The sequence below is a fragment of the Pelodiscus sinensis genome, unplaced genomic scaffold, assembly GCF_049634645.1.
Source record: "Pelodiscus sinensis isolate JC-2024 unplaced genomic scaffold, ASM4963464v1 ctg42, whole genome shotgun sequence".
Lineage (NCBI taxonomy): Eukaryota > Metazoa > Chordata > Testudines > Trionychidae > Pelodiscus > Pelodiscus sinensis.
Genome location: NW_027466041.1, coordinates 883117 through 897095, shown reverse-complemented (window position 1 = coordinate 897095; position 13979 = coordinate 883117). Strand labels below are relative to the sequence as shown.

Here is a 13979-nt window from a genome sequence, read left to right as displayed (position 1 = left end):
TGTGATGTACAGTAACCACATCAGGGCAACCCAGTGTCAGATGCTATTAACTAGAAGGGCTAGAGGAGGTCTGACTTTAATGCAGTTATGGTACTGACATTGCTGGATTTTTTTTAACCTTCTGCTTTCCCTTAAGCATGCTGTCCCCAATATACTCTATTTGCCAAATCTCAGTGTGAGTTAGTAACTACTTTTTCCCCTTCTCTTTCTGCCCTGTGATCAAATCACCCTGGGAATACCAACAGTTGGCCTTGTTTACACCAGGTAAGATGGTGTTCTTCTTACTTTGTAATAGGAGCTGATGAAAGACAATAACCCCTTCAGCTCTCTGGGGTATTCTGTCAGAAGCTGCAATATCCCCTTATCTTGCTAAGCACACTTCCTTCTCTCCAGGGCAACTAGAATGTACTAATGAAACTTAACATGCAATAATTTGCAATCCGTTTTTCCAGAGAAAGAAAAGCATAGACCAAAAGTCCCCTTTTTTCAGTGTCTTAACCACTCAAATACTTCAGTGATCCAGGGAGGTTACATACAATAGCTGACACGGCTTAGTATGTAGATTAAAAACGTGAAGCCCTTCTCTTGCCACACAGGCTGTGTCTACACTGGCATGAATTTCCAGAAATGCTTAAAACAGAATAGTTTTCGTTATAAGTATTTCCGGAAAAGGAGCATCTACATTGGCAGGCTGCTTTTCTGGAAAAGCCCTTTTTCCGGAAAAGCATCTGTGGCCAATGTAGACGCGCTTTTCCGGAAAAGAGCCCCGATCGTCATTTCCGCGATCGGGGCTTTTTTCCGGAAAAGACTACTGGGCTGTCTACACTGGCCCTTTTCCAGAACAGTGTTCCGGAATAAGGACTTATGCCCGAGTGGGAGCAGAATAGTTTTTCCGGAATAGCGGCTGATTTTGTACAGTAGAGCATCGTTGCTTTTCCGGAAATTCAAGGGCCAGTGTAGACAGCTCGCAGCTTATTCCGGAAAAGCGGTTGATTTTCCGGAATAAGTGACCCAGTGTAGACACAGCCTTCCTGTTACACCCATACTGTGTGTGTGTTAAAATTATAGAAGTTAGAGATGAGATGAGGATAATCCTTCCCCAGGTCAGTGTAGGGTGTTTCTACAGTGTAGTTAACAGTTTTCACCAGCCAAATTACATATGTACACTTCCGCAGATGTGGTACAGCAGTGTACTATGCTAAACTACACCAAGTACTGCCTAAATTGGAGGCACTTCAGCATTTCCCAATAGTAGGCAGTTTGCCACCTTGTTTTTTCTGAATAGCTGTAGAAATCTATTTGGCTGGCTTTTGTGTGACAGATGTTCTCATGATGCTTTAATTACTTTGTTTTAATTTTCTCTTTTTTAGTGGTTAGAGACCAGGCCAAACAGGCAGGTGTGTCCCGTATGTAAAGCAGGAATCAGTCAAGATAAAGTTATTCCTTTGTATGGAAGGGGTAGTACTGGGCAGCAGGACCCCAGGTAAGGAACCAAAATGCAGCCACTTCTTTGTGGAAACCACAAACTTAATTATCGTACAGTCAATGTTGACCATCTCTTATCTGACACACTTAAGTGAAGGCGGTGCATCTACCAAATACATCCTGGAGTCCCATGCCCTATTTCTTGCTTATCTGTGGAAATCTCTATTTTAATTTGAATTGAATTCTACTAACTGAAGACGCCCACATTGCGTAACAACATCTGACTAGAGCAGCTTGTACAACACTCATGGGGCTGATCAGTTTTCAAGCTCATTTGATTGTGAAATGTAACAAGGATGTTGCTGCACAGAAATATAGAATCTCAATTTGTGAATTTTGGAACTGGAATTTCAACTAACTGGTAGGCCTGTTGGTTCTGCTTAGTAAGCTAACTGCATGCAACTCTGCTGCAATAATGCAGCAGTCTCTGCACATGTGTGATACAACAAACACTAATTGTTCTATTTTACTAGCCAGGCCATGGCAGGAAACTGTTATACAGGCAGTCCCCGGGTTACGTACAAGATAGGGACTGTAGGTTTGTTCTTAAGTTGAATTTGTATGTAAGTCGGAACTGGTACATATTTGGGGGGGGGGGGGAGAGCTGGAGTTAGGTGTAAAAGACCCTGATTCTCATACAACTTCCTTATTCTAAGAAAAACACATAGGCTGTGTCTACACTGCACCCCTTTTCCGGAAAAGGGATGCAGATTAGACACATCGGAATAGCAAAATCCGCGGGGGATTTAAATATCCCCGGCGGCATTTGCATTTACATGGCTGCCGCTTTTTTCCGGCTTGGGGATAAGCCGGAGAAAAGCGCCAGTCTAGACGTGATTCTCCGGAAAATAAGCCCTTTTCCGGAGGATCTCTTATTCCTACTTGAAAGTAGGAATAAGAGATCCAAGTAGGAATAAGAGATCCTCCGGAAAAGGGCTTATTTTCCGGAGGATCACGTCTAGACTGGCGCTTTTCTCCGGCTTATCCCCAAGCCGGAAAAAAGCGGCAGCCATGTAAATGCAAATGCCGCGGGGGATATTTAAATCCCCCGCGGATTTTGCTATTCCAAAGTCTACATTAGCATCCCTTTTCCAGAAAGGGGTGCCAATGTAGACCCAGCCATACTGTTTTGATATGAAGGTTTTTTTGGTTGATATTTTAATTAAAAATTGATCATAAGTTTCAGTGTTTCATGCTATATCCAAATCTTCCTTTTGGGGTACCTGAAAGATCCCAGTTATTCATTTAATAGTCAGAATCTTTGTTTTTTATAACTAAAAAAGTTTATTCAATACATATTACTGTTTCAAATAGAATTTGCTACAGATGGTTCAGTGAAATGGGTATTAAGTGTAATCAGTAGTCATTGGAGAGCACAGTGAAATATTGATACAATCAAAGCTGTTGTTGTATTCTGCTGAGCAGAAAATGGAAATCCCTTCCTGTGGGGGGGGGTGTGTGTGTGTGTGTGTGTGTGTGTGTGTGTGTGTATTTATCCACAGGATTAATTGTAAAGAAAAATTCTGTGTTGGGAACAGGAGTTTAGCCACAGGTGGGTCCTCATTGTCCACTCACCCACTTTGCAACCAGACCCATCCCCTCGGGGCTTACCCTGCTCCGCTCCAGCCAGGGTGTGGGGTTGGGGCTTATCCCCATTCTTGCCACCCACACCACTGGGTAATTTTTCAGCTTCACCTCTGCCAGGCTGGAAGGGACTTGTTAATTTCACGTGACGCTAACAAGATACTTGCAGCTCTAGTGCTGAAGAGGGAAAGAGCTGTTGCTCCCAAGGTGGGGACTGTAACACAATGGGTCTCTCACTGCCTGCTGCTCCTGCTGTTCCCTAGGAAATTAATTTTTCCGCTCTGGGGTGCCCCCTTTTGGCTGGTGTCTTGTTCCCCCCAGCAGACCCGCATCCTCCGCGGCGAGAAAAGCCGCTCCGCGTCTCCCTGGTCTGCTGGGGGGGGGGTGCTAGTTCCGCGTCTCCCTGGACAGTGGGGGAGGCACCCTGCACTATATGCGGCCCCCCCCCGTTTGTAACTAGGGATCCAACGTAAGTTGGATTGATGTAACCCGGGGACTGCCTGTACCAGGTATCTCTCTATATTTATGCTAACTCTACTGTCTTTTTTCCAGAGAGAGAACTCCACCACGACCGCAGGGACAGAGACCTGAACCAGAGAACAGGGGGGTAAGTGAAACACAAATGTAGGTGGAAAGATTGGATTAGGGTTTGGGGAGGAGGGAGACCAACTGTAGAGATCCTTCTATGTTGTCTATTGTCAGTCTCTTGGTACCTTGTGTTGTGGATACCTGTTCTTCAGCATTCTATAGCATGAACTAACTTTAATCAAACCATACAATTAAAGTGTACAATATGGTGTTGCTGGGGATGTTCACTTTCATAATCAGAAAATGCTGTCTAGGCAGTGGTTTGAAAAGTGGCCCTGGACATCTCTCCTTTTTGTCAAATGGGAGCTGTCTTGGAAATGTACTAAGGATATTAAATTGCGGTTAATTTACTAGTTGAGTAGTCGATGGAAATTCCATCGACTACTCAATAGGCACTTTCGCATTCCTCCTTTGAAATGTACAAGAGCCCCTGCTGGGGCTCTTGTACATTTCAAAGGAGGAATGCAGAACATGGCGTGCAGCCCGGGGCCAGTGGGAAGTCCCGCTGACTCTGGGCTGCACGTGGGTGCCAGCTTTGAAATGTACAAGAGTCCCCAGCGAGGGCTCTTGTGCATTTCAAAGTGGCAGCACCCTCCTGGAGCCCGGGGTCAGTGGGGGACTCCCCAGATGATCCTGGGCTCTGTGTGGCATTTCTGCGGCACCCAGGATCAGCTGGGGAGTCCCCAGCTGACCCCAGGCTCCAGGAGGTGCTGCTGCTTTGAAACGCCGCCTCGGCATTTCAAAGGGACAGCATTGCTGCCCCTTTGAAATACCCCCTCTTACCCCACTTTTTGCTGCCTCTATCTGATAGAGGCAGCAAGGGGCGGGGGGAATCGACTAGATGACTGACTACGCAAATGCTTATTGGATATAGGATAGTTGACTATTCTTTAACATCCTTAAAATGTACACTGTGAATGCTTGGGTCACTGTATGCCAGAGGTCCCCAAAGTGTGGGGCATGCACCCCTAAGGGTCATGGAGGAAACATCTGGGGGGGCTCAGTGAGATCCAGGTCAGCTTCCATGGGGGGGAGGGAGGGAGTGCCACCCAGCCCCCATTCCCAGCCTATGCACAGTTCCACTGACAGCCCCACACCAGCCAAGGCTTGGAGCAAGGCTGAGAGTTGAGCTGCACTTGGCCCCGCGCCCAGCCACTAGCCTCCCCCACAGCCCGGCTGTGGCTCCAACCCCACTCCCCACCTCATAGCTGTGGGCTATGGCCCTGTTCCCAGACCTAGAACCACCCAGACCTAGAACCACCCCCAGCTGCAGCCTCACACACACCCCTCCCCCTCGGAGCTGCAGTCCTATACCTGGCTCTGAGATGGGCAAGGGGAAGCTTGATCCTCAAGTTTGGGGACTGCTGCTGTATGCTGATACCCACTTTGCTGCACAACATTATTTTACCATGTGGGGGTATGTGTAGGCAAGCAGTAACCCAGGTGTGTAAATACAGGTTGACCTCGCTGGTCCAGCACCCTCAGGACCTTAGGGTATGTCTACACTACCCCGCTAGTGCGAACTAGCGGGGTAATGTATGCATACCGAACTTGCTAATGAAGCCCGGGATTTGAATTTCCCGGGCTTCATTAGCATAAGCCGGCTGGCGCCGTTTTTAAATGCTGGCTTGTTCGAACCCCGTGCCGCGCGGCTACACGCGGCACGGGCTAGATAGTTCGGACTAGCAAGCCATTCCGCACTATCTGTACGCCTCATGGAACGTGGAACGAGGTGTACAGATAGTTCGAACTAGCAAGCCATTCCGAACTATCTAGCCCGTGCCGCGTGTAGCCGCGCGGCACGGGGTTCGAACAAGCCGGCATTTAAAAATGGCGCCGGCCGGCTTATGCAAATAAAGCCCGGGAAATTCAAATCCCGGGCTTCATTTGCACGTTCGGTATGCATACATTACCCCGCTAGTTCGCACTAGCGGGGTAGTGTAGACATACCCTTACTGGTCCTGAACGAGGGAATTTGCTGGACTGGGGAGGTCCCTGCTCTCCTTACCTAGACTGCCCCTGCTGCTGCCCCAGCCCCCTGGGGCTCTCTAGATGCTGTCCACCCTGCTGCTGCCAAGGCTGGAGCACCGGGGATGCAGCTCCGCAACAGCTGCTGGGGCCAGAACTCCCAGCTGTGTCACCTGTTCTCCCCCCTCACACACTAGGGCTCCCCGCTGAGTCGCCAGCGCCTCCTATGGCGCTTCTTCCCTGTCATCAAACCTCCCTGTTCCTGGGCTCTGTGGTCCAGGAACATCTGTGGTTGTTGCCAGACCAGGGAGTCCCAGTTAAGCGAGGTACAACCTGTACAGTGAATATAACTGTTGCCCATATATAGCCTACTATTTATCTGTATAGAACAGTTACCTAGCATGGTGGGAAGTGAGCATAGCCTGATGAAACACTTGCCTATTGCCATGTAATTCTGCTTCAAGTCCCCAGAGAGCACTCCTCTATCTCATTGCTTCAAACAAACAGCCCTGCTGGGTATGACAGAGGAACATCTCCGCATTGAATAAATGGGAGCTCAGTAACTCTCTCTCCTTGGGGAGTTACCTTCTTGGTTGAACCTCTTAGTAGGTGCTGCCATTAATCAGAGGACCCTGGCCTAAAGACATTGCAGCAGTGGTGCTGCTTCTCCAGTTTCTCCAACTGCGGGAATTGCCATTGCATCTGGCCCCTTTTGTAAGGGGTGTTGATGACAAGACAACTGGCAACATAAGCAGGAGTTAGAAATTTTACAAATCAAATCAAGGGTTCAGTCCTGAAACTTTAGGGCTAACAATTATGTCAATAGGATCAGTTATGTATACTCTGAAAGTGGAATGGTTAGAAACTAGGGTATTCTACAGAACTGATACCATTAGTATAGTTCTGCGATTAAACAAGGTTATCGGCTGTGGACTGGTGGAGCCTAAGACTAGGGTAACTAATTGCTCTCCCACAGCTATTCCTTACAGTATCATTGTTTCATACTAACTGTTTCTTTAACATTTACACCCATTTTTAGGATTTTGATGTTCCTTGATTCAGGAATTTCATCTTTCTGCTTGGCTGAAGTTTTTTGCTTTGGACCCTATACAGTTAGGGTGTGTCTACGCTACATGGTTCCATCAACAGAGCCATGTAGATGAGCTTTGTAGACATAGGAAAATGAAGTGGTGATTTAAATAATCGCCGTTTCATTTACATCAAAATGGCTGTCGCACTGTGCCAATCAGCTGTTTGGCGGCACAGAGGGGCAGTCTGGACGCTCAGCAGTCGACATCAAAAGCCTTTGTCGACCACTCTGGTAAACCTCATCCCATGAGGCATAACGGGGCGGTCAACAAAGGCTTTTGATGTCGACCACCGAGCGTCCAGACTACCGCACTGTGCCGCCAAACAGCTGATCGGCACAGCGTGGCAGCCATTTTGATGTAAATGAAGCAGCGATTATTTAAATTGCCGCTTCATTTTGCTATGTCTACAAAGCTCATCTACATGGCTCCATTGACGGAGCCATGTAGTGTAGACACATCACCACTTAGTGTGTATCATAAAGCAGCTCTTACTCCTCTGCCACTGCCTCCTCTGATGTCTTGTCTCTCTGAATCACGTTGTATGTAGCCTATATCAGTGGTCTCCAACCTTTTTACACTCAAGATCACTTTTTAAATGACAGAACAAGCCAAGATCTACTGCCCCACCCCTCCCCCCAAGACCCCACCCCTTCCTTGAAGCCCTGCCCTCTCTATTCTCCTCCTCTCCATCACTTGCTATCCCCAGCCCTTATACACTCTACACTGGGGTGTATGGGGTGTTCAGGGAGGGGTAGCACCTCTGATGTACAGGCATGTCGTGTCCTTTTAGGGCAGCTTGTCTATCTTTGGTCCCCACTTGTCACTCAACTCTCACCTGTGGCTCCTAGTAGCTGTAGCATGTGCAGCGGCCACACCCCGGGCAACAGCTTCGACAGGCTGGCTAAACCAGGTTGAGAGTAGCCGTCGGGTCATCGACCTTCGGTGAGATAGGGACTTGTCTATCCCAAGCATGTGAAGACAGACTCCGGCGGATCGAGCGGATGAGACCTACTAGAATAGGACCAACGGTCATGAAGGTGGTTTCTGCAAGCGATGTGGTACGCTAAGAGCACGGCAAGACATGAAAGATGCCCTGGTCAACCACTGCACCCAGCCCATCTCCAACCGTCTTGACATTAGTCCTGCCATTGGAGCAAGATGGAATCTGGGAAGAGAGAGTGAGGCTGACTATGCGCACCTCTCCCTCACTTTAATCCAATTCACGCGCAAGTCTTGACATCTCCTAAGTCCTGTGGCGACGGGCGAGCGACGAAGCAGCAGGTGTGGATACACTGGGAGCTGTAGCCGCGGACCTGCACACAGGCGGCTCAGGTCTAATGGTCGTCTTCTTGCTGGTGGAAGCAACAGCTGGATTCGGCGTCTACCTGAGTGACTGAGCAGCCCTCTTTAGGATTGCACTGCTCACCTCCGTAGTAAGAGGAAGGGGCTAGAAAAGGTGCCCTAAACATTGTTTGCTTCATAGAACCCTGGCCAGCTTACCGCGGCTGGAGGGGATCCCATCTCATGCGGTCGAACAATAAAATTTCAAACAAAATGCAAGGTGACACCACTCACTATTGGCACATGGAACGTACGCACGCTTCAGGACAACCCTTCAGCAGACCGACCAGAAAGAAGAACAGCCCTGGTCGCCAGAGAGCTCACAAGATTTAACATCGATATTGCGGCACTGTGTGAAACTCGTCTAGCAAATGAAGGTCAGCTCATGGAAACAGGAGGTGGTTACACATTCTTCTGGCGTGGACGCAGCAGTGACAAACGTCGTGAATCTGGAGTTGGCTTTGCGGTTAAGAATCATCTTGTCCGCAAACTTGCCAGTCTTCCCAAGGGCGTGAATGACCGACTCATGACACTGCATCTTCCACTACCGAGAGGAAAGCAAGCCACACTGATCAGCGCTTACGCGCCCACAATGACGAATCCGGATGAAGTAAAGGACAAGTTTTATGAAGATCTCGATGCCCTACTCTCATCCGTGAAGCGCACTGACAGGCTGATTCTACTTGGCGATTTCAACGCGAGAGTAGGATCTGATCACACTGCCTGGGATGGCGTCATTGGAAAAAATGGAATCGGTAAATGTAACAGCAATGGCCTACTATTACTGAAGACATGTGCGGCTCATGATTTGATCATCACCAATACCATCTTCCGCCTGCCCACTCGCAAAAAGACGTCCTGGATGCACCCACGCTCTAAGCACTGGCATCTCATTGATTATGTCATTGTGCGGAGGAAAGACAGACAGGATGTAAGGGTGACCAAGGCCATGCCGAGTGCTGACTGTTGGACTGACCACAGACTTATCATCTCCAAATTAAGCTTTCACATCAAGCCAAAGAGACGTCCGCAGGGAAACAAAGCTGTGATGAAAAAGATCAATGTCAGTAGACTGAGGAACCCCAACACAGCAACTTTACTAGCAGAAGATCTTGGCAACCAACTTTTAGAGCTGCAATTAGAGGAAAATGCTGAGAAGGACTGGGAACGCTTCCGGGATATTGTGCACTCTTCTGCACTAAAGGTTCTTGGACCCTCACACAGGAAACAGCAGGACTGGTTTGATGAAAACGATGAAGAGATCAAGGCCATACTTGCTGAAAAGCATCGCCTTCACCGTGCTCACCAGAATGACCCATCGTCAACAGCTAAGAAAAATGCCTTCAACAACATTCGCAGGATCGTACAGAACAAGCTTCGTAAGATGCAGGACTCCTGGTTGAGTGCCAAAGCAGATGAAATCCAGAAGTTTTCTGATAGAAACGATGCCAAACGGTTCTACGAAGCCCTTAGATCCTTGTATGGACCTCAGCCCTCAGGGAGTTCCCCTCTACTGGACTCAGATGGTGCAACTCTCATTACTGAGAAGGCTCTGATTTTACAGCGTTGGGCTGAGCACTTCCAATCCGTACTGAACCGCCCATCTTCCATCAATAACGAGGCGATTGATAGAATGCCCCAGGTGGATATCAACCACAGCCTGGATGTCTCCCCATCAGAGACTGAAACCTTACAGGCCATCAGCCAGCTGTCCAGTGGCAAGGCCCCAGGATCTGATGCGATTCCAGCGGAAGTCTATAAGGGTGGTGGTGCAGTGCTTGTCAACAAACTCACTCAGCTGTTCCAGTCCTTCTGGAATCAAGGATCTATTCCTCAGGAACTGAAAGACGCGTCTATCGTACACCTCTACAAGAGGAAAGGAAATCGACAAGTTTGCGATAATCATAGAGGAATATCACTGCTTTCCATCGCAGGTAAGATCCTTGCACGAGTGTTGCTGAATCGTCTGATTAACCACCTGGAACAGGGTTTATTACCCGAGACACAGTGCGGCTTCCGCAAAGAGCGTGGCACGGTGGATATGATCTTTGCAGCCCGACAGCTTCAAGAGAAGTGTCAAGAGCAGAATCGTGAACTGTACACCACCTTCGTGGATCTCACCAAGGCTTTTGACACTGTCAGTCGCGAAGGTCTGTGGCGCATCATGTCGAAGTTTGGGTGCCCTGACAGATTCATCTTGATGGTACGTCAGTTCCACGATGGCATGACGGCTCGTGTTTTGGATGATGGAGAAGCTTCAGAGGCCTTTCCCGTCACAAACGGCGTCAAGCAAGGGTGTGTGCTGGCACCGACCCTGTTCAGCATAATGTTTTCAGCCATGCTGTCAGATGCCTTTCAGAACAGTTCCTTGGGAATCAGACTGAGATACAGGACCGATGGGAAACTGTTTAACCTGCGAAGACTCCAGGCTGTCACCAAGATAAAGGAGACTGTGTTACGAGATCTCCTTTTTGCTGATGACTGCGCCCTGAATGCTGGATCAGAGCAGGAAATGCAAGCCAGCATGGACAAATTTGCAGCAGCATGCGACAACTTCGGCCTTCTCATCAACACACAGAAAACCGAAGTGATGCACCAGCCAGCTCTGAAAGCTCAACATCAAGTGCCCACCATCACAGTGAAGGGACAAAAGCTGCAAGCAGTGGACCAATTTACATATCTTGGCAGCACCCTCTCCCGCTCAGTGACAATTGACATCGAGGTCAACTGCAGAGTCGCCAAGGCAAGCTCTGCATTCGGCAGACTGCTGACCAAAGTGTGGGACCACCGTGGAATAAGCCTTGCTACAAAGCTTAAAGTCTATTGAGCAGTAGTGTTAACTACCCTGATGTATGCCAGTGAGACTTGGACTGTATACAGGAGGCACGCTAGGCAACTGAACCACTTCCACACGATTTGCCTCCGCAGACTTCTGAGGATCCGGTGGCAGGATAAGGTGCCAGACACAGAAGTCCTTTCTAGAGCAGGTCTGCCGTCAGTTTACACCCTGCTGATGAAAGCTCAGACACGCTGGGCAGGCCATGTTGCAAGGATGCCAGATCATCGCATCCCTAAACAGCTCTTCTATGGTGAGCTGTTTCAAGGGAAGCGATCGCACGGGGGACAAAAGAAGCAATACAAAGATACGCTTAAAGCCTCTCTCAAGTCCCTGGATATTGACACCACCTCCTGGGAGACCCTGGCACAAGACCGATCGACATGGCACACGCTGATCTACCAAGGCTGTCAAACATCTGAAGCCAGAAGGACAACCATAGCACAAGAGAAGCGAGCACTCCGTAAAGCCAGAGTTGCAAAAGCTGCAACAGTGGTGCCCACACATGTCTGCCCGACATGTGGCAGAACATTCCGTGCCCGTATCGGCCTTATCAGCCATTTGCGGACACACCGTGGACAGTCCACAACCCGTTAGATGTCAAGGTCCTCTTCGAATACGATGGACGAACAACAACAACACTCTACACTACCACTTTTTTTCCCAATTCTTCTGTGGGAAGAGATTTTTCCAACATTTGGCCTTTCTAGACTAGACCAAATGTCAGAAAAACCCCTTGTTTTGGCAGGGATCAAGGAATATAGGGGTGATCGAAAGATCATGTTTGCTCTTCCACTAAAAGAAGTGGAAGAACAAATGCATCCCTGGATGCAGAAGAGTTTTTCTGGGATCTCTCCGGAATCCTGAAAAACTCCTGCAGTCTAGCCATAGCCTCACTGGGTTGAGACAGGAGGTGTGGGCTCTGGGGTGGGAATGAGGGATTTGGGTGTGGGAAGGGGTGAGAGGTGCTAGCTCTGGGAGGAAATCTGGATGCAGGAGGAGGTGGAGAAGGGGATGCTGGCTCAGGGAGGGGGCTCCAGGCCGGGCAGTGTTGGGGTCAGATGGAGGGTTAGGGTTCTAAGCAAGCCACAGGCTTGTGGATATGAAGGTGCAGGAATTTGGGTTGGGGTATGTGAGGGGCTCAGGTCAGGGGGTTCCAGTGTATGATAGGCTCAGATCGAAGGTCTGGGGGAAGGGGGAGCACAGGAGTGTTATGATGCTGTGGCCAGATGGGGGCTTGGCCCCAATTGGGGGTTTGTTGGCCAGGCTTCATTTTTAAATAAAAGACTATGTCAAACACAAAAAGTTTCTGCATTGTCTTTATTTCTGAGAAGGGCAGGGAACCTGTTCTGAGTCAGGGGTCACTGACCCAAGAAAAGTCAGTTGGGGCCACACAAGGGAAATGCAAAATAAAAACTCTTCCAAACCCCCCACAAGCCTCACTAATGTGGCCCCAACTGTGCTGGTGGGAGCAGGAGACGTGGTACTGGGGAAGGGTATTAGTGGGTGCTGGGGCAGGGGACAGGGTGGCAGTGGGGGCAACGGACAGGATTCTGGGGTGGCATCAGGAGGCAGGGTTCTGCAGCAGGGGGCATGGTGCCAGTGGGAGCAGGGAGTCCCCTGCACCCGCCTCCCCCGTGGAGCAGGGAAGCCCCAGCGGGTGCCGCCTCTGGGGCCGACTCCCCCCTTCCGCAGAGAAGGGTGCACTTGGGCTGAACACCATGACCAGCTGGCCAGGCAGCCCTCCTCTCTGCTCCAGCCCAGCTGCCCTGGGCTCAGCCCGGGGAGGCTGTGCCGTGCTCCTGCTGATCTGGAAGCCCTTCCTCTTTGCTCCAGCCCAGCTGGAGTGAGGCGCAGCCTCCCAGGGCTGAGCTTGGTGCAGCTGGGCTGGAGCAAAGAGGAGTGGCTGCCCAGTCAGCTGGCCATGGTTTCCAGCCCAGGTGCACCATGCTTCACCTGGGCTGGAGCAGAGGAGAAGCTGCCCGGTCAGCTGAAGCACAGCACAGCCTCTGCTGAACACCGTGGCCAGCTGACCAGGTGGCTTCCCCTCTGCTTCAGCTCACATGGAGCGTGGTGCACCTGGGCAGGAAACCACGGCCAGCTGACTGGGCGGCCACTCCTCTTTGCTCCAGCCCAGCTGCACCGTGCTCAGCCCAGAAGGAGCTAAAGATCGACTCATAGAGCCCCTGCGATCGACCGGTAGATCACGATCTACTGGTTGGTGACCACGGGTCTATATTGTAGGCTCCTTGGGGCAAGAACTCTTCCTCCTCCTCCATAAAGCTTCCTGTGGTTCAATAGGAACAAAATTTTCAAGTGCCTGTCATAGCACTTTACATGTATCAGAAGGAGCAATGTAATTTTTCATGTTGCTTTTGTTGTAAATTAATGGATAGCAAATATTGACTCATAATTGAAGGTTTTTTTAAAAAAGAGTAAATGATGTCCAATGATATAAATTATTATATGCTCTCAGACATCTGGTGAGAGACTTACGAAAACATTTAGCATTTGGTAATCTGTAACCCTCAAACATGAGCTGTAGTGAGGTGTGGGACCATACAGGCACAAACTGAAAGCTGTCAGTGTGGTCCTCACTTTTCCTAAAGAAGCTCAGTGATAGGGAATATTTGACTTTTACTCTGGCTTACAGTTTAAATGACAGTGTTTCGCCTCCATGTTTTATCTTTTCTGCAGGGATTCCAAGGCTTTGGGTTTGGAGATGGTGGCTTCCAAATGTCATTTGGAATTGGGGCATTTCCCTTTGGTATATTTGCCACAGCATTCAACATAAATGATGGGCGACCTCCACCAGGTATTAGGCATCTTATCTACTGGGAAAATCCCTAGAAGAATTAATTTCATATAGGTTCACTTGTAACTTTCAAGCAGAGAACCTGTTAATCATTAACTTGTCTGTATGCCAAAGTACGTGGTGAAATAGCATATAGGGAAACAACATTTTGGGCATGCTGTTGGCACACTATAGATCTAATCATTTAAGGGTGAACAAAGGGAAACATTTTTTGCTGTGTCTTTTATATAAAAAAAACCCCATACATTTTCTTGTGAATGTACTATGTCTT

General features: G+C 49.1%; 1 protein-coding gene across 5 annotated transcripts in view; it reads left to right on the top strand.

Moving 5' to 3' along the window:
* Positions 1–13979, top strand: part of LOC102455013 (E3 ubiquitin-protein ligase RNF185-like) — a 45488-nt gene that overhangs the window by 17266 nt on the left and 14243 nt on the right. For all 5 annotated transcript variants that reach the window (XM_006111724.4, XM_075918561.1, XM_075918562.1 and 2 more), the window contains exons 3-6: positions 246–264; positions 1371–1483; positions 3622–3676; positions 13591–13708. In XM_006111724.4, coding sequence (XP_006111786.2) covers positions 246–264; positions 1371–1483; positions 3622–3676; positions 13591–13708 — 305 coding nt within the window. The remainder of the gene's footprint in view (positions 1–245; positions 265–1370; positions 1484–3621; positions 3677–13590; positions 13709–13979) is intronic.